The sequence below is a fragment of the Pleuronectes platessa genome, chromosome 9 (genome assembly GCF_947347685.1).
Source record: "Pleuronectes platessa chromosome 9, fPlePla1.1, whole genome shotgun sequence".
Taxonomy (NCBI): Eukaryota; Metazoa; Chordata; class Actinopteri; order Pleuronectiformes; family Pleuronectidae; genus Pleuronectes; species Pleuronectes platessa.
This window is the reverse complement of record NC_070634.1, coordinates 24,263,779-24,283,124: the sequence shown is the minus strand read 5'-3', so window position 1 is coordinate 24,283,124 and position 19,346 is coordinate 24,263,779. Positions and strand designations below refer to the sequence as shown.

The 19,346-nt window shown below is 42.4% G+C and overlaps 3 protein-coding genes across 3 annotated transcripts; 1 reads left to right on the top strand and 2 right to left on the bottom strand.

The window, feature by feature from the left end:
• Positions 1-274: 274 nt before the first annotated feature.
• On the bottom strand, positions 275-1,742 carry fkbp2 (FKBP prolyl isomerase 2). Its single transcript, XM_053430472.1, has 2 exons — positions 1,123-1,742; positions 275-718 (listed from the first exon to the last, which is right to left on the bottom strand). The coding sequence occupies exon 1, from the start codon at positions 1,571-1,573 to the stop codon at positions 1,157-1,159; it is 417 nt and encodes a 138-aa protein (XP_053286447.1). The 5' UTR covers positions 1,574-1,742; the 3' UTR covers positions 275-718; positions 1,123-1,156.
• A 526-nt stretch (positions 1,743-2,268) lies between these two features.
• ncbp2as2 (NCBP2 antisense 2 (head to head)) lies at positions 2,269-3,361 on the top strand. Its single transcript, XM_053430565.1, has 2 exons — positions 2,269-2,330; positions 2,436-3,361. Exon 2 carries the CDS (start codon positions 2,507-2,509, stop codon positions 2,810-2,812), a length of 306 nt encoding a protein of 101 aa, XP_053286540.1. The 5' UTR covers positions 2,269-2,330; positions 2,436-2,506; the 3' UTR covers positions 2,813-3,361.
• Positions 3,362-7,128: 3,767 nt separating this feature from the next.
• meltf (melanotransferrin) lies at positions 7,129-16,731 on the bottom strand. The gene is made up of 16 exons (XM_053431400.1): positions 16,398-16,731; positions 15,384-15,538; positions 14,721-14,820; positions 14,079-14,264; positions 13,838-13,997; positions 13,661-13,728; positions 13,100-13,284; positions 12,131-12,296; positions 11,837-11,979; positions 11,448-11,544; positions 11,168-11,362; positions 10,682-10,835; positions 10,077-10,144; positions 9,792-9,979; positions 9,294-9,486; positions 7,129-8,257 (listed from the first exon to the last, which is right to left on the bottom strand). The coding sequence occupies exons 1-16, from the start codon at positions 16,444-16,446 to the stop codon at positions 8,196-8,198; spliced, it is 2,169 nt and encodes a 722-aa protein (XP_053287375.1). The 5' UTR covers positions 16,447-16,731; the 3' UTR covers positions 7,129-8,195.
• Positions 16,732-19,346: the final 2,615 nt, after the last annotated feature.

Genomic DNA, 19,346 nt, shown 5'->3' with positions numbered 1-19,346 from the left:
AGTCTACACTTTTTATTTATTGTGCAGATGTAAGGCAGTATTAGTATTTTATTTTGAAATGCTGCATCTGATTAACTTAAATAGAAACATGCACAGAATATATTATTCAGTGCATCAGACTTGTAAACTGTTAAAAGTTTAATAAACTACATATGCGTAGGGCTTGATCCAAATAAACCTTAAATATAATATCCGGATCATAAAAATGTGATTAAAAGGATATTTAAAAACCTGTTTTCTTGGTAAAAAGAAACAAAACACTCTTCAGACAGGATTCCCGCAAGGTCCACATTTTATTATTAGAATTCAAATATTGAGCACAAAAACTTTTGACACTGATTTTTCTCTGGCCTGATCTAAATCAACCACCTAATAAATGTTGTAAAAAATAACACTTGGATGTGAATGAATCCATTCATTAATCACAGAGAATTAAAAAAAACAAAAAAAAGGAACAAGAGACGTCACAGCAGGGCACGGCGTTAACATTCGCCTCTGGACAAATACTTGGCTGAGCTACTACCTGACAATTCCACTTAGGTTTTCCAAGAAGAGTTAGTTCTTCTACCATTTAATAACTTCCTTTCAATAACTCAAAGCATTATTAGTACAGCCATTGAAAAGAGGACGATGGTGTCGACTCTTCTTCCAGATTTGCCGCGTCGTCTTCATCAGAGGTCGGATGATCTCCACTGTGTGTTGCAGCACCTCCTGGAACCTGGAAGAAAACAACAACACTTACTCAACAGCACAAACAGAGAATCTCATCTGAATACATGTACATTTTGATAATTGCTATGTTTCCATGATTTATAGAACATGTTTTCACTTTTGTGTTTGGTGTACAATGGACCCTTTACACATCTAAATACTTTACATCTGAAGCGGGTCCTCTCCAGAGGCCGCCATGTTTTATAAAGTAGCCCAAACTGCAACAGGCAACTTCACCACTAGATGTCACTACATTCTACAAACTGAACCTTTAAGTGTGTGTGAAAGCTGAGGGAATCTAAAGTTGGTGGATACTTAGTCTTATCTTCATTACATTTCTACAACGTGTGGTAACGTAAGTGTACTTGGGTAAAAGTACTTAGTTACTCTCCACCACTTATGGTAACGTACGTGTTGAATCTTCCCCTCCTCTTCCTCCTCTTCATCACAGGTCGGATCTCCTCTCGATGCTGAGCAGCTCCACCTCGAAGATGAGCGTCGCTCCGCCGGGGATCTTCGGCGGTGCCCCCCGGTCTCCGTAGCCGAGCTCCGAGGGGATGACGAGCTTCCTCTTCTCGCCCTCGCACATGCCGAGCAGCCCCTGGTCCCAGCCCTTGATCACCTGCCCGGTGCCCAGCGTGAAGGTGAAGGGTCTGTCGCGGGGGATGCTGCTGTCGAACTCGGTGCCGTCCTCCAGCTTGCCGGTGTAGTGCATGTTGAGCACGTCCCCCTTGCGGGACTTGATGGGGCAGTTGTCGACGCGCTTCTTGATGCCGATCTGCAGCTTCTTCTTGTCGGCTCCGCTCACCGCCGCCGGGCACAGGGACAGCAGCGTCACCGCGAACAGGACCAACACCCGCATGGCTGCAGCCCGGTTCGTTCCTCGAGTCTCCTGGTCGGATTAAACTCGAAAGTTCGAGTCTCCGGTTTTGGGTTTTAGAGAATAAAGCTCGATGCTCAGCGAGAGAGAAAAAATCCTGCACGGGAGGAAGTGATAGGGAATTCTGAGGCCGGAAGCGGAAGTGCGATGGAGCACCGGTTACCGGATAAAAAAAATCCGGAAAAAACGTGTGATGGGAAACTGAGTTTGAGATTCGATAGAAATTTGTTCCCACCAGAAACCAAGACAGAAACATCAATATTTATCTTTATTTATTTATTAATCTCTAAAAATGTATTAATCTCTAAAAACAGATAATGTTTTAATCTAAATTTTCAAAAAGGAGTGAGAAGTACAAACGTATTTAATCTCAGCCCTTCTCCATTAGTTAATAATTATATGTATATATATTTATAGCATTATAACCTACATACCCAAAATAAAATCTAAACAAATTTGCATTGTTATTTATAGCAAAAAGAGAGGAAGATAAACTAAGGAACAATACATATTAAACGACCAAATAAAGAAACAGTTCCACTGATCAAATTGTTAATGTATGAACATATGAATAAATATATATTAAAAACACAGAAACATAACAAATGAGTGAACCAATGAACGAGCTCCACGTTCGTCACGTGAGGGTGGATGCCTGACGTCCTCTCGCGGTAACTCTCGCGTGAAGCTAACTTCGGTCTGTTATGACACCACCGACACTTTGACCTGATCAGCTGCTGTGAGTTGACTTTACGATCTTCTAACACATCAACGTGACAGAATGACCCGACACCGGTGAATGTACGTTAACGTCTCACTGTCGGTTTACGTTGTTTTCGTCAAGGAGCTGAAAAACCACGTAGTTTGGACGCGGTTTGCTAACAGGTAGCTAGCACCGAGCTAACACCTCCCGTCATGCTGGCCCGCCTGCTGCTCGGCGTCCTCAACAAGCTCCAGGTGGTGGAGAAGCTGGCGGAGTCCCGTCCCATGCGCAGGGCGGCGCAGATCACCGCCTACGCCATCACCAAGGCTCAGATGGCCGGCCGGGACGCCTCGGAGCGGGCCATGCGCTCCCAGACGCTGCGGCAGGTCCGGGAGGAGGCCGGCAGGGTGCCCCGGGACCTGGGGGAGGTGGGCAGCCGCCTGAAGAGGGTCCGCGAGACGTTTGTGAACGAGGTGAAGGAGGGATGGAAGGACGGCTCCAGGCAGATCAAGAAGTAAACAGGACCCGCTGGAAACATAACTTCTATGACCTGGTTGTGATTCCAGTTACTTTCCTGCTGGGAATATACAGAATCTACCTGTGTCAGCAACATGTCTCCCACCAGGAAGGGACTGGTGTAAAAGACTGTTAATCATCACTCACATGGAATCTATGTCCAGAGTCTTTATATGTTCCTAAATAACACATGGACGTTTGCTGTGTGCACTTGGGGTGTTTAAGAAACCTTCTGTGGGGAACAGTTAAAGACAGCTGTTGTTTCGACATTTACAACATACCTCTGGAGCTGCACTGTACAAATCACCACATAGTAATGTCCCAATGAAAGAATAGTTTTTTTAAATTTCACTTTAACCGATGTGCCGTGCACTCGAACATCCGTGACACCAACTCCCGCCCAGGACCTTCATTTCCTTTATTTGACATTAAGTTGTCAGTGGGAATCTTGTATCAGCTGTATATGTATATTCAGAGGGACATTGTATGTAAGACTGTGAATTCACCCTTTTGTCCGGGTGGTATAAATAAAGATGATTATTTATGACATAGCTCTTTGACTGCTGTTTCAGTCCGTATTGTTTGTTCTCAGTAACTCCAAAGTCATTCTGATGAATCTGAAAGATCTCTGCTCAAAAGTGTGTCTTTTGGGATCTTACCTTTATTTTGCAGAATGATGTGCAGGATCTGACACGTATGTTTTTTTTAATAACTAGTTTTAAAGCTATTCATGGTCCAATATTCACCTCACTCTGATGTACAAAAGAGTATACACTAATACACACCAGAACTCAGTTTTGACAAGAAAAGACACACAGACCATCCATCCAGTCATTATTTTTTCTTATTAATTTATTCATCCCTCCATTCACTCTCTGTCTCCGTGCAGCCATCACAGATGAGATTCTGAGTTTTATGGCTCGTAGTGTCAGGCGTGTTGGTTTATCCTAAATATGAGAAGATGAGCCGAACTCGGTTTGTTCAATCAAGTATATTTATTTAGAAAGCAATGAAAGGTAACAATTAGCAAAGCAATGTGCATCCAACAAGTCGCATCAGAACACAAGACCCATCAGAACGCATCAAACAGCCGGCGCCTGTCTTATTTTATAACAGTAGATCTTGGTTCTTCCTCCTCGAAAGTGCGCAGGCGTAGTCCCTCCTCTTGGTATTGGAATAAGGAAGTGACAAGGAGACCTGAGGGTTATCCTGGTCCAGTTCGAACCGGTTCGTTGGCAGGGCTTGGTCCGCGAGCTGAGACGACCCCGGGTGGCTCTGGCCCTGGTCCAATGGCAGGGAGACAAATCCAGCGAGCTGACGTCTCGCTTCTAGAAGAGGGCGGCTCTTCAGCTCCTCTGCAGTGGATCCCTGAACAGTGTTGTGCCTGTCGCACACACACACACACACACACGCCCCGCTCACTCTCTCAGAGACACACATAGTGAGATCAGAGCTCGTTCACGTGAAGCAGGTCAGGGACAAACGAGAGACGGTGTTCAAAAACCAAGTTGGAAAGAAAGTACGATGAAGTCTGGGTTCACAGTCAATGTGGTAGGACATGAGGAGAGACCAGTGTGTAATTTATGTCTGAAAACTCTATGAGAACCAACAAATAAAGAAGACTCTTAGAAACAAAAACAAATATAGAAATTTTTGACTGACCTGCTGTCAAAACCATGAGCCTCCTTGAGCTTATCTCTCTTATGCATGATGAGGATCTATCGGAGCTCTACCCCAGCTTTTGGACTGCTCTCAGGATTGCACTTACTGTGCCAGTCACTGTGGCTCAAGCAGAGAGGAGCTTTTCTGATTGTATATATTTTTGCCACTTTTATGTTATAACTTACACTGTGTTGTGCAGAATTGTGTGCATTGATTCTCGACTAGTGTGTTATTCAAATGTTTTATTGAAGAATTTGTGCAATTGAGAAATTTAAGTTTCTCTTTCACTTAAATTGTTATAATTATTAAAAAAAGAATAAAAAAGAAATGGGAATAAAAACGGTCTTCTTTTCCTTCTCCTTCAGTTCTTCTCTCTCCTCTCTCTCCTTCAGTTCTTCACTCTCCTTCTCCTTCTTCTTCTTCTCTGTCTTCTTCAGTTCTTCTCTCTCCTTCTCCTCTCTCTTCATCAGTTCTTTCCTCTCCTTCTTCTCCTTTTCCTCTGTCTTCTTCAGTTCTTCTCTCTCCGTCTCCTCTCTCTTCATCAGTTCTTCACTCTCCTTCTTCTTCTCCTTCTTCTCTGTCTTCTTCAGTTCTTCTCTCTCCGTCTCCTCTCTCTTCATCAGTTCTTTCCTCTCCTTCTTCTCCTTTTCCTCTGTCTTCTTCAGTTCTTCTCTCTCCGTCTCCTCTCTCTTCATCAGTTCTTCACTCTCCTTCTTCTTCTCCTTCTTCTCTGTCTTCTTCAGTTCTTCTCTCTCCGTCTCCTCTCTCTTCATCAGTTCTTTCCTCTCCTTCTTCTCCTTTTCCTCTGTCTTCTTCAGTTCTTCTCTCTCCTTCTCCTCTCTCTTCTTCAGTTCTTCACTCTCCTTCTTCTTCTCCTTCTTCTCTGTCTTCTTCAGTTCTTCTCTCTCCGTCTCCTCTCTCTTCATCAGTTCTTTCCTCTCCTTCTTCTCCTTTTCCTCTGTCTTCTTCAGTTCTTCTCTCTCCTTCTCCTCTCTCTTCTTCAGTTCTTCACTCTCCTTCTTCTTCTCCTTCTTCTCTGTCTTCTTCAGTTCTTCTCTCTCCGTCTCCTCTCTCTTCATCAGTTCTTTCCTCTCCTTCTTCTCCTTTTCCTCTGTCTTCTTCAGTTCTTCTCTCTCCTTCTCCTCTCTCTTCTTCAGTTCTTCACTCTCTTTCTCCTTCTCCTTCTTCTCTGTCTTCTTCAGTTCTTCTCTCTCCTTATCCTCTCTCTTCATCAGTTCTTGCCTCTCCCTCTTCTCCTTCTCCTCTGTCTTCTTCAGTTCTTCTCTCTCCTTCTCCTCTCTCTTCTTCAGTTCTTTACTCTCTTTCTCCTTCTCCTTCTTCTCTGTCTTCTTCAGTTCTTCTCTCTCCTTATCCTCTCTCTTCATCAGTTCTTGCCTCTCCCTCTTCTCCTTCTCCTCTGTCTTCTTCAGTTCTTCTCTCTCCTTCTCCTCTCTCTTCTTCAGTTCTTTACTCTCTTTCTCCTTCTCCTTCTTCTCAGTCTTCTTCAGTTCTTCTGTCTCCTTCTTCTCTCTCTCCATTAGCTCTTTCTTTTCCTGCTTCCTCTTCTCCTCTGACTCTATGATCTGGTTTATCAGAGCCTCTCTCTGTTTGAATCTGGCTTCCCGTTCCACTTTCAGGTTCTTCAGATATTTGTTCGCCTTCTCCAACTCTTCCTCTCTGGCTCTTGCTCTTGCCATAGTCCTCTCCCTCGTGGCTAAGTCGAATATGGCCTGAGACAGCATTAAGGCAGAAGGGTTTTCCTTCTTTGGCATTGTAATCTTTTTTTTTTCCAGAGCAGCTCTGGCTCCACGATTGTCTTCAGCCCGAGCAGCCTGCTAAGAAGGTAGAAAAGCGTTCTTACACATTATAACAACTTCCATAACAGTTACAAAAGTGAAGAGCAACATTCTTTGCAGCTAGAGCAATGTTCACTATGATGGCAGATGGCCAGATGAGTTCCTTCAGACAGCCTCTCTCCCTGTGACTGAAAGACACAAATGTACATCCTAACTTCGGATATATTCAAATACACACAGCTGAATTAACTTTAGTCATTTACAAACATCTGCTATTAAATTCTGTAAAACTACTGTAAAGTAACACGAAGAAATAAAAGACAATTGGGTTTTGAAGATAAAACTTAAAACAGTTTAACCTGAAGTTTCTCCTGCTTAGAACAAGGATGAACTGAATTTTCCGGGTGTGTGGATCAAGAAAGATAATCTTATCATATCTAATGTTTCTCGTGCAGCTATCGTCTACTTAATGGTTGTTGAGTCTGTTTTGTCCTTTGATGTTTTGTAAAGGTGACATCAAAGGACAGTTGTCCTTTGACCTGGACTGACACATCTAAGCACTCACTGTATGAAGTCTACAGGGCCGAATGCGATTTAAACTTCAAACCTGTAAAAATGGCGGCAGAGGGAGTCGGACACGTCATGGACAAAGATGGAGACGTCTGTGCAGTGGGGAAAGCGGATTCAGCTGGTTGTGGCTGCTAGACCCAGATACTTTACTCAGTATGGAAAGGTGCTATGGTTAGTTTCACATTTATAACAGCTGCATGATACAGATCCTCGTATAAGTCGTGATCAGAAGTTAGAAACAACGGAAAATGAACATCAACAACATAAATAAATAAATAAAAGATCAACAGTGAATTTTGCAGCATAAACTTTATTTCATTTGTAAATTGCAGAGAAAAAAAGCTTTATGTTTCAATACTTATGCAGACGCACTGGCCTGGCAACTAAATATTAGTCACATGTGACATCATTTCACAAGAGAAATAATTCCATATCAAGGGGTAAAGGAGACATTGGTTTCTGACGGCATGAGTCAGTACATATACACTGATATGGCTCCTGAACTTCATATAAAAATAGAAAATCTCAACATATAGGAAAATACAAATCCAATCAACAGTTAAACAACAGAAACAGCATCGAGCAGCAGGAAGCACATGAGATGTCAGAAGAGTCTAGTAGCGATTAGTGCTTCATAACTGTGGATTCAGGAGGAATTTATCAAAGTATTTAATTGTATCACAATTCTCTTTTCATCTCATGAAACTAAGTATAACTATTTTATCGTCAAAAGGATATTGACATGCAGAATTTGTATCACATTCAACCTGCACCTTCACTGCCAGTCTTTTGAGGAGAACACATGAAGCCGACAGCCTGTGGATGAAAACTCCTCCTAACAGCGTCCTGGCCACAGCTCTGTGTGGAGGCAGCACTAGTGCATATTCACTGATATGGCATTAGCTTCTATTAGAAACACACAGCCTGAACTAAGATAAGGCTTCGTCCATTACTCACAGAGCAAGTGGCAGCAGAGCAATGATCTGATTTTGACCTTCACATGAAAGCTTCGGACAGACAGGCAGGCACCAATACCCACGAACGCAATGTAACAGGTGGCAGCATACACACTGATATGGCAGCTCACCCTCAGTAAACAACGTGGCACCGATGCCTGACTGACGCCGACCGGCAGCACGATTCAAATCCAGATTTACGATTAAAAACACAGTCGGGGAGAGAAGGAGAGAAGGAGAGAAGGACTGTGTCTCCAGAAAAGCTGAAGTGGCTGAAATGAACTGTGGTGAAGTGGTGAAAGATAAAAATCAAGGGACACAGGAGGGAGGAAGAGAGATATCCAAGTAATGGATGAAGAGGAGGGGAATAGATGGAGGAGTGTCATTCTGTGTGATTCTATCTAGAAGTTGGTCATCATGATGCTGAGCAGGGTCGTCAGCAGCAGCCACACGGAGGACATCACTAGGAGGGGGGGGAGAGATTTGGAAAAATTAGTAAAGTTGTAAAACAATGTTGTCACAGTTTCTGGCTTAAAGGGATACAACTCTAAGATGAGAGGTTATTTTCTGCAATGAAGATTCATATCAGTTTCCCTAAACTGTGTCTGAAGTCGTTTTCAGACATTCAATGAACTTCACTTTCATTCCCTGAACATTTAACAAAGGGGCTGGTTGGAGAGACCCAGGACAATGTCCATAGCAACTAACTGGGACATTTGTGTTCTCATTTCCAGTCCTGTTGAATTATTAAATAGTTCCGTGTCTGGATACTCAAGCTAAATACTTGGAAAACAAAACCGCTAACACACATCTTTTCAAAGACTGTCGCTAGCAAGCGGATGGTTTGTTAAAAAGCACTTTGAGTGCAGTTGTTGAGTTGTTTTACTGTGTTGGGGTTCAAACACTTAAATTATTGAAGTTTAGCACTTAATTACTTTTACAGTGGACATTAAGTTAACCTGCTTTTCCCCGTGCTTCTGTAATTTTCAAACATGAGTCTGTCAAAGTCAAATGAATCAGAGGTTTCACAAAACGTTTACTTTCCCATACTTTATCAAGACTTAGATGTTGACGTAAACAGTATTTACAAGTGGGTAACTGGTAATTACGGTAACTCCAGCACAGCAGCTCACTGTCTCCTACTAGCTGCAGCTTCATATATAGTGCATGAGGTGGTTGTATCAATCTGAATTGTGAATGTTAAGATAGACGACATTACTGTTTCCCAAAAGTAATGGAAAATCATCTGTATCGCCCCCTGGTGGCTGGCTGCAGTATAGTCCTTAAACTCCACTTGCACCCAACTACAAATCAAACAACCCCTTGGAAGATTTTTCCCAAAGATGGTTTCTGTCATTTTAGGTGATTACACCTGCACATTATTCCAAAAGTAATGTTACTCGCTGTAAATGTATTAGTACGTACAAACTAAATTAAAAACACAAGTCACTTTGATTGGGATTTGATTGTTGGAATAAGAAAACGTGATTTTAATGTACCTGCACCGGATGAATTACACTGCATCGTGACCAGTGAGTCCATGTAGGCCTGTCCGAGCCACTCCTGGTAGGTCCTCCTGTCCCCGACCCCCATGAGGCGAACAGTGGAGTCTTTGAAGATGAGATCACTGCCCTCGTAGGCCTTCGAGTCAAACATCCTGAAACCAGCACTTGTGTCGTTGCTATAATAAATCTACAGGACCAGAGAGACAGAGGAAGAGACAAAGACGGATGAGTCAGTGACACCTCATGACCATTCATCTCACAGTGATTATTCATTACTTTTAATATTATTTGTATTTTATACCTTTTTTTTGTGCATTTTCTTTTGGATTTGATTGTCTTAACAGCACATAATCATTTTTTATGAAAAATTTGAAAATCCTGTTGTGGCTTCATGACCTTACGAGGATGTCATAACTCTTACAAAAGGCTAAAGTCCTTTACTCTGAAGGATTACGTGTCCCTCCCTTCTATCCCCGGTATGGACTCTCCTACCTGTCCGCGGTCCAGGAGTCCATAGACGGCGTGGATGTTGGTGCCAGGCCGGACCATCACAGCGTGGGCAGGGACTCGAGCCAGGTTACAGCTACGGTACTGTGTGACCTCGGCTTTAGTGCCATGAGCACAGAGCAGCTGGAAATCCCCGGAGTGGAGGTTTGTTGCCCAGGACTCCGCAGAGTTACCTGAACAAACACACAGAGGCGGCGGGGTGGGGGTGTTACTACATGTCCCTCACATACATGAGAAGAGCTTTTAGTATCTTGGAGTTGCTTGTCTCACCATCTGTGTTTTGGAAGACGGTCGAATGCTTGACGAACGCCACGTCTCCGTTTCCGCTCGCCAGACACCTGAGAGAAGACAGACAGACACGTGTAGTGTTGAGTTTTAGAAACTAGTCATAAAAATGTAAGTCTGTGAACATTAAAACTAAAAGTAAGACATTTACCAGATCATTTTTAGTTTTGTACAATAAGAAACATCCAATCGCTGAGCTTAAAATTCCTGATTTGTGTCCCATCAAAAGGTGAAGGCCAAAGATCAAAGTTATTACACAATCTGGAGTTTACTTTTGATTTCTGATAATTTTTTGTAATGAATGTGAGAAAGCTGATGTTTATTCACCCCAAAATTCAACAAGTAAGTGTTGTGAATGTGAGAACACTGATCATGACTATTGTAGAGTTACGAAGTTGCAAAACTGATCAACAAAACAGATTTGCCAGCAACAAATGTGAAATACTCAAAACTAGATCATTTTATTATACTTGAAAGACACTTTCTTCTATGTGAACTAATATTGAGGACATCTTAAAAATAAAAATAGGAATAAAGAGTGAGGAAACTTGAAGAGGTTCAGTGTTGTGTGATGATCCAGCGTTGTGTACCTGAATGCACCGTTGTATCCATCATACAGGTCCTTCCCCTTCTCACACTTGTTCTGTCCTGAGGCGTCTCCCGCACACAAACCACACAGGTTACTGGGGAAGCCAGGCTGATTGGCCCCTGGCACACAGCTCTGCTGGAAGAAACCTCCCACCGCTGAGCATCATGGGAGAGACGGGAAACAGGAAGTCAAACACGGGAGGGAAAAGCTTTTACACCAAATAAGTTGTTTATCTGAAGACCAAGACATTATTTCAAGATATACCTTCAATAGAAGAACTTGTTAAAAACTTGCCCCACTCGCCATGAAAAACAAATCAGCGACATGTTTACAGAAATGGATCAATAAAGAAATCAAATGTTATATCCCTTAAAAACAGTTGAAAACAAACCATTGTGAGTGAGCTGAGCTGACTCGCTTCAGTTCACACCTCTGCCTCACTCACTCGCTCTCACACCTCTCACTGACCTTGGGGTATCTCACTGACCTTGGGGTATCTCACAGTGCTGGGGGGCGATCAGGCCTCTCTCCATCAGAGCTGCCACGGGGATGTTCCAGCCGGCCGAGCGACCGTATCCCGTGTGACAGGAGCGGCGGCCGCGCAGGTCATCAAGGCTCCGGATGTCAAGGCTGCTCTTCTTCACCACGGCCACGGCGTAGTATATGGAGCCATCACTTTCCTCTGCAGAGAGAGAAACACACCACACGTTTGTACACACTGTGTTGCAGAACGTGTGATTGTGGTCTTGTTTGTGTGTGTTTTTAACCTGTGTAGCTCTCGCCAGTAGCAGGGACCAAGCCATAGTCTTTGCCTGCTGTGTAAATGTAGCCTCCATCCAGAGTGACAGCATCAGCCTCCTTGTTCTATATATAAGGAGAAATATAAGAAGACGGTTGTATTTAGCAGAACTGTAAAGTAAGACTCTGAAGTCAAAGTACACATTGAATACATTTTTCTTTAAATATGGCCTCTGCGATTTTTAAGTAGTTCATAACACTCGTGTGTGGGTTTTTTCATTTTTTTCCATTAAGTTTTGATCAGTTATCTTGGTGGAATCAGTTTTAGATAATTGTAAATTAACTCTTGAATGTGAATATCAGTATCTCACTCTCAACACTCTCCTGAAGCTCAAGATATTTTATTTTGAAGTGTCACCTTGATTTTGCTCATGCAGTCGGTCACAGAGTCTCCATAGATACACTGGACATCTGGAGTCAGACCTTTTAATCTGAAGGCCTTGGCCATGTCAGCACACTTCTGCTGCTCGGCACCGGACAACACACACCACCGCAGATTATCTGGAATAATTACAGATAGATGGATGGGTGAGTCGCAAAATTAAACACATCATGGAGATAGATAGATAGATAGATAGATAGATAGATAGATAGATAGATAGATAGATAGATAGATAAATGGATAGATAGATAGGTAGATAGATATATTCACCTTCTGGTTTGCAGTCCATGGCTTTCAGAGCGTTGTAATAGTACCGGCCCATCCACCTCTCGGGGTCGTCTGACTCCACCTCCTGTAAGATGGTGGTTGAGTCGGAGAACAGCACCGCTCCTCCTCCGTACTCCGCAGATGAAAACATGTTGAAGTCCGACTTTTCCTACAGACAAGAAGTTACACGGCGTCAACAGAGGTGCAGTGGTTTATGGGCGCCCTCTTTTAGCACTAGAGAGATATGAGTGTGTCATAAACAAGCTAAGGTAGAGGATGTACTGTGTAGAAAGAGGACAAATAGAGTGTGTCTGTTGTGTTGAGTGAAGCAATGACTGAAGCAATTCACTGAACTGAAACCCGATGCTGGATTGTGACAGAACTGTACATCCTGCTCCTGACATCTGTTAATCACCAAATGTTTCAGCTCACAAATATTTTCTTATCTGTTTTGCAGAGAGGACAGAACGACCTCACAGTAATCTCACCTCCCTCATAAAACACCAGGCACCTCCTCAGGGTTTAGGGGCCGACAGATCCCTTTCACGTTAATCTTACACATTGGACCTTTAAGGACAACGTTGTCTTTACGATCTTTTTGGCACCACATGAATATTACCCATAATCCCCTGCTTCCTGTAACAAATCCCCCAAGCTCTTTGTTTTTTCGAATTCTTCACATTTTAAAAGTTTCCTCCTGAATAATGGAGATAAACGTTGGTTTTTAATGACTTCTAAGTCTTTTTAACTGATCTGCAGACGAAGACGATGGAAGCTGGGACTCTCAGTCAGCTCCTCACTTATCGTACCCACTCACCAAAGAGACATAGAACAGAAGTTTCATAGTGATCAACTGTTGTATCTAATATTTGTTTTTCTCACGTGACAGAAAAATGAAAGCGGCCTTATGAATGAGCAGAGGACTCGTTTCATGGGTTGTTAGAGTCCCGGTGTTTGTGAGTGAAGACGTACCAGTCCCTCCTTCAGCATGTTAAACACCACGGAGGAAGTGACATCACTGCGGACCACGATGCCTCGGAATGGGACGCGGACCAAGTGACACGTTTTCCACTGAGCGATGGAAGCTCTGGTGCCGTCGCGACACAGCAGCTGATAGTCGGAGGACTTCAGGAGCTTTGCCCACTCTGGACCTCGACCTGGTGAAACATTAACTGATTAGCTAACAGACACACAGACTGTAAATAAAGCTGGAGGATATGATCAATGATGAAGCCAAAGGGCCTTGACTGCCCCCTGGTGGATGGCTGCAATATGGGTCATAAACCCCACCTGCTCCATGTCTATGAAGGGGACATGGCTCAGACTATAAAGTCAGACTATCCGTAATGATAGTTTCTGTCATTTGACGTAGTTCTTATATCAGATGAAAAGACAATATTTTTCTGATTTGATGAGTAACAAGAAAAAGTGAGTGAGTTGAGCTTTTAGTTCTACCACTAAACCTTTCATGTTTTAACATGATGCAAAGTATATTTTTGGCGTTGCCTCCTTAATAGGTAACTAAGATGATACCTTCAGTGTTCTCCTCCACTGTTGTGTGTTTGATGAAGGCCACCTGTCCTGTTCCCTCAGCGAGACATCTACAGAGGCCGAACCAGAAGAGAAGACAATGAGAATAAAGGATCAAGCCAAGGAAAGGAGGGAACATCGACAGTAACTTCTCTGTGTGTGAGGATGAGTGTGTGTCACCTGAAAGCTCCTTCATAGCTGTAGTACATCTCCTTTGGGCTCTTGTCACATTTGAACAACGTTCCACTCCCGTCTCCTTTGCACAGCTCACACAGAGACGTGGGGTCACCGGCCTCGTTGGCGCCCGGGATGCAGCTCGCACTGAAGAAATCTGCCACAGCTGAACACAAACAGACACAGCCTCCAGCTCTCTGCGTGTTCTGTACATGTATGTATTTGTGAGAATGAAAATGTGTCCTACCCTGTGGGAACTTGCAGCCCATCACAGACATGTAACCCTGGTCTGTGAAGTACCCCAGAGGCATATTCCAGCCGGCCGTCCGGCCCTTCCCAGTGTGGCAGCTCTTCTTTCCTGCCAGGTTGTGGATGTTGATGCCTGAATCCGCTTTCTTCACCACAGCCACTGCGTAGTAGGAGGCGCCGGTGCCTGAGGCGACAACAGCACAGGTGTTCACACACATACGACACTGGAACACTAATTTTAACAGCAACGTGTTGTTGTCATTGACCAGAAATGAGATCTAGATAAAAGTGGATGTTGAATTAAGCCTCATGCTGCTCAGAGATCTTCTCTGATGACTCTGAACATTCAGAACCTTCTTGTTATTCATGATAAACAAGATCAACTTCAGATACTGGGGAAGCACAAGTGGCGAATTATCAGATATGGTCAATAATCATATATTTAATGACGACCAGACTTAACTAATGAATGTATGGATGAAACATTGCATTACAAACCGAGCCTTCCTACTGTGGTTACCAAAGCAGCAGATCATTCAGAAAGCTGAAACTGGCTCAATATGAAAAGATAACTACACACATGTGGGAGGACATGTCTGAACGTTTCATGTCTGTGTATAAATCCTTATTGAAATCTTACGGTCGCTCTTTGATTCACTGGCAGCCATCTTGAAGGAGGCGGTCTTTCCCAGCTCGTAGATGTCAGTTCCAAACATGGAAACCGCATCAGCTTCTTTTCTCTGTGGAGGTTTAAAAATAAAAAATCATGTGAGACAAATATTGGAGAATATTTTGTGGCCTCATGATGTTTTAAAAACATTTAGGGCTAAATCTCTGGAGCATCACAACCATATTCCTCCTTTTTACTAGTTAAACAAGCTTTTAATTAAAAAATATCATGGTTTTGGTTCATATCAAATAATGACAAATTTGTGAAATTTATAATATGTGCTTTTACACTTGTTTTTCACATCGTTTCAGCTTCTGGAGACTGTTCACAGATCAGGAATTTTCCAGCTTGTGTTTGTCATAAACAGCTCTGCTCCCTCTGATAACTGAATTACTGATTAAGAAGTTTATTGCCACTTTCCATCCTGCCTCTGTTATCTGATGCTCGATAGTGTGTTCTGCTGCTCTAAGTATTCTATTCCTGACTGATAAAAGTTAACTGTTGGTTTAATTTATATTCAATGAACTGATCTACTTCATCTAAAATGCACGAGGCAGTATAATAAAACTACAGTGATCACAGGTGATTTAGACGTTTTCAGTCAGGTTTAAAGAAACAGTTTAAGAACCACACCTCCAGTTTCTGAACGCAGCCCTCCACTGTGACGCCGCTGACACATTTGAGTGATGGACGGATGGAGACTTTGGCGAAGGCCTGAGACATGGCCTCACATTTCCTCAGCTCTGCATCTGAGATGGTGCACCAGCTGATGCTACTCTGGCCAAACACTGAGGGAGAGACACACACAGAGAGAGACCGCTCGCCGATCAGTCACACAAACACTTCCTGTGATTCATGAGAGAACATCTGGAGGATTCAAACTCTAAAACCATGGATCATGACACAATGGGCCTTTACACACACACACAAGTAAAAGACTCATCACTTCAACAATCAGCCACAAATCCAGACTGAAAACAAGGATAAGAAACGGTCATTTGTCACGTTTTTCATCTCTTTGTGTTAATTGTATGTGATTTTGTGGCCAATGTATGTTACTTATGGTCAATGTGCATATCTTTGTGTTTGTTTGTGTATTTGTGGTTTTTCTTATGTGTCTTTGTACTTGTTTAATGTGTCTTTGAGGTCATTCAGGGTCACAGGATCCCTCAGGCCCATTTAGTAATCTGTCCATATTTGCATATTCTGTCAACTCCACTGTACTTTCTGTCAAAGTACTTCCCATGATGGAGGTTGTAAAATAAATCTGTGGAATCTCAAGCTGAATATCAAGATGCAAACAAATATATGCATTTACTAGTTATTTGATGTTTGCCACGTTTAAAGTTAAATACTGGATAGTTTAACAAATCGAATAGTGAATTTTTACCCGTTTTACTCAACGTGACATAAGTATCTGAAAGAATAATGAAAGAATATTTGCTTTTATCACACATCCGTAAAGTTATTCTGAACACTTTGCATATAAACAACTCCTTAAATATCTTCAATTTTCTAAAAGTGTTCTTTGTGTTTTTAATAAATCTTTGTGGGACAAAGATCTAAACTCAACAGGAAGTCTTTATCCAAAAATAAAACCCACCGCGTTGACCTTATGTAACTCTGGTGTGATGAAGCAGCTCTTACCTGCAGGTAGAATGAGCAGCAGAGCTCCCACTGTCCTCCACGTGGCCATGGTCTCACTCCGTCTGTTACAAGGTAAAATAACCTCCTGTTCCCTCTGCTCCACTTTATATGAAGACTCCAGAGTCAAAGTCCGACTTCTATCTTCAAGACTCGGCTTAAAGTCCTCGTGTGGAGCTGGAGGAGGTTGAACTTTCGGTGGTTTACAACCCAGTCCCCGGTCATTCAGGAATCATGAGACTCTGAGTGTTTATGGAGAAGGGAGTATACCTGGTCAGACACGTCTCTGCTGCTGCTGCTGACTGGCTGCCGGCCACAGCCCAGGACAGAGAGGTCTTTTACAGCCTCTCCCCTCTCCCCCCTCTCCCCCCTCTTCCCCCTGCTCTACTACGGTGGTGTTTTCCACTGATGGGCAGAGAGGAACGGATCCATGTTGGTCAGTGACTCACTGCTGCTGAGACAAACACAGACAAACAGGCTGTTTACCTGCTGGAGCTGGATTCATCTGAATCTGAAACTGAAAACTGAGGCTAATGAAATCAATAACTCAGATGAACCCCCAAAAAATGATAACTCCACCGACTGTGGTCATGTGGTCACTGAAGAGAAATTAAACTATGAAGGCGTAGAGGAGATGAAAGCTTGCACTGAGGATTTCCTGGGTTTGAATCGAGGCTTGTGCTCCTGCTGCGTGAGGTGGAAAAAGTCAGTTACCAATGACTGAGGTACCACAGTGTGGAGGAGCTTTTGACCATCCTCACACATTACTGTATATGCCAGCAGATATTATGTATATAAGGTATATTACACACTATATCTGAACACTCCCTTCTCCCTCCAAGCAGGACCCATCCCTCATGTTACTCTGTTAATGTTTGTATATTGTTTCACCTTTATGCATCAAGTCTACATTAAACTCTTCTGCATGAGACTTCAGCTGCTGCCTGAGTTCTCATTTCACTAGCTTTGAGTATTTTTGCAGAAATGTACTTACAATATTAGGAGCAAAAGTACTGTGATGTGTCACAGGCCAAAAATGTTGAGTTCCACTGGTTTAATCTTTATCTCAACTGAGGAGGTTATGTTTTCACCCCCGTTCGATTGTTTGCAGGATTACGCAAAAACTACTAAATGGATTTCTACAAAACTTGGTGGAAGGATAGAACATGAGCTGAGAAAGAAACCAATAAAGTTTGGTGCAGATCCAGGAGTTTTTGTTATCACTTTCTTCAACATTGCAAGATAGGGAATAAAGCCTGGATCTTGATGGAATAAAAATAATTTGGACGTTTGGTGAAGTTATGGCTCAAAATAAAAAATCTGGATCAAGCAAAACTAAAAGTAGCTTTGAATGAGGTGGGTATTTTTTGATGGTAACAAATAGGATCACAGACCTGTAACGACCACCGAGGTGCAGCTGAGATACTGTGGATCAGCAGTTCATACGTGCTGTATAACACCGATGGGCTCAACTTAGAGCCTAGCACATGATTCTTTTATGTAACAGCAATACAAGTAACTAGTAGCTGTCAGATGAATGTAGTGAAATCAAAAGTATTTGTGGCTTTAATGGAGTAAATGTATTAGTTATATATTCCATTGGACATATTGGAGGTATTTAACTATGTCGATTTTGTTATGTACTGTCCTTACATACTTATTACTTATACTTATACTTATATTAATTGTTGTAAAATCTTTATCGTGGTTCACAATGTTCTCATTACTAAGAAACTTATGAAAACATGCATCAAACTACAGCAAGTTTCTAAAATGAAAGTTTTCTTTAAACTGCAGAACGGACGAATCCCTGGAGATTTATAACTTTTAAAGAATCAATGCTGAGAAGTCGGTGTCTTTGAAAACGTAATTTGAAGAGTTGAGTGAACTCTTAGCAGTACAGACATTCAACGGATCAATTCAAGGAAATTCAAGTTAACTGCTGAAGAGGTTTACAATAAAAACTGATCATTTTACCTTGAATTAACTTTCCTTTTCACTTTAGTCAAGTATTTGCATAACACAGTGCAGCTAATGCAACATGATGTGAGGTGAAATGCAGTGCAGCTTTCAAATGGTCTCAACTGTGACTGTCTAGTTGTTTCTGTAGGGCAGGTAATGTCACTGCAGAGTTATAACCGGCTGGGGAGTCAGATTGTATTTTTGCTGCAGTAACACTCACAGTGTGACAGAGTGAGGTTGACAGGGAGGTGGCAGCCGCACCGAGGTGTCAGGACGGAGCTGTTCTCCTCTCCTGGTTTGTTTATTACTCCTCCACCGCTGTCACCACTGCAAAACTGACTTTCTCTCAAATATCCCAAAAAACTCCAATCAACAGTGAACCCTGAACAACACTAACTGACCCGGTAGTGTCTGAGTTTAATAACTGTGGTTTACTGCAGTAGATTACCTGTGATTCCTGGATCATGTTACTGTAAGTTGAACCTAAGGACTGGACAAACTCAAAGTGTTATGATCTGAACCTTGGACTTGAGATTGTGACACAGATTAATGAGGTAGGACATATTACATGAGATCTCAGGCTTTGTTAACATCCTGAGAATACACCTCGAGTTTTCCTACGAGTCACTAATGTTGAAATGTGGCCTTTTCATAATTTTCCCCTTTTGTTTCATATTAATTCTGTATAACTGTGACTAGGTTTCCTGGAAAGAGGGAGGCAATTTGGAACGAATCAGATGGAAAGTCAAAAATGTGAATATTTTCTACAAGCAAGGAATAAAAATCATCATATACAACTTCCAATAATTAACAAATAATGAACTAATATTCACTAATGTTTAAAAAGAGCTCTTCTCATAAGGAAATTCATGTTTTTGTAAAGTTTGCAGCCAATTATATTAAAGTAAATTACAAGATGATGAAATTAAGTGTTAGACTTCCATGCCTGACCATGATGCATTTTATTGATTGGTTGTTAAGTTGATTGTG

What these genes read in the sequence shown, in the direction of transcription:
- meltf (XM_053431400.1), bottom strand. Translation starts at nt 16,446, where the DNA reads ATGGCCACGTGGAGGACAGTGGGAGCTCTGCTGCTCATTCTACCTGCA. An exon ending in CAGTGAATCAAAGAGCGACC is followed by an intron (nt 14,265 to 14,720) that starts GTAAGATTTCAA and finishes TTGTCGCCTCAG; the next exon opens with GCACCGGCGCCTCCTACTAC. An exon ending in GGATACAACGGTGCATTCAG is followed by an intron (nt 10,145 to 10,681) that starts GTACACAACGCT and finishes GTCTTCTCTCAG; the next exon opens with GTGTCTGGCGAGCGGAAACG.
- ncbp2as2 (XM_053430565.1), top strand. Translation starts at nt 2,507, where the DNA reads ATGCTGGCCCGCCTGCTGCTCGGCGTCCTCAACAAGCTCCAGGTGGTG.
- fkbp2 (XM_053430472.1), bottom strand. Translation starts at nt 1,573, where the DNA reads ATGCGGGTGTTGGTCCTGTTCGCGGTGACGCTGCTGTCCCTGTGCCCG.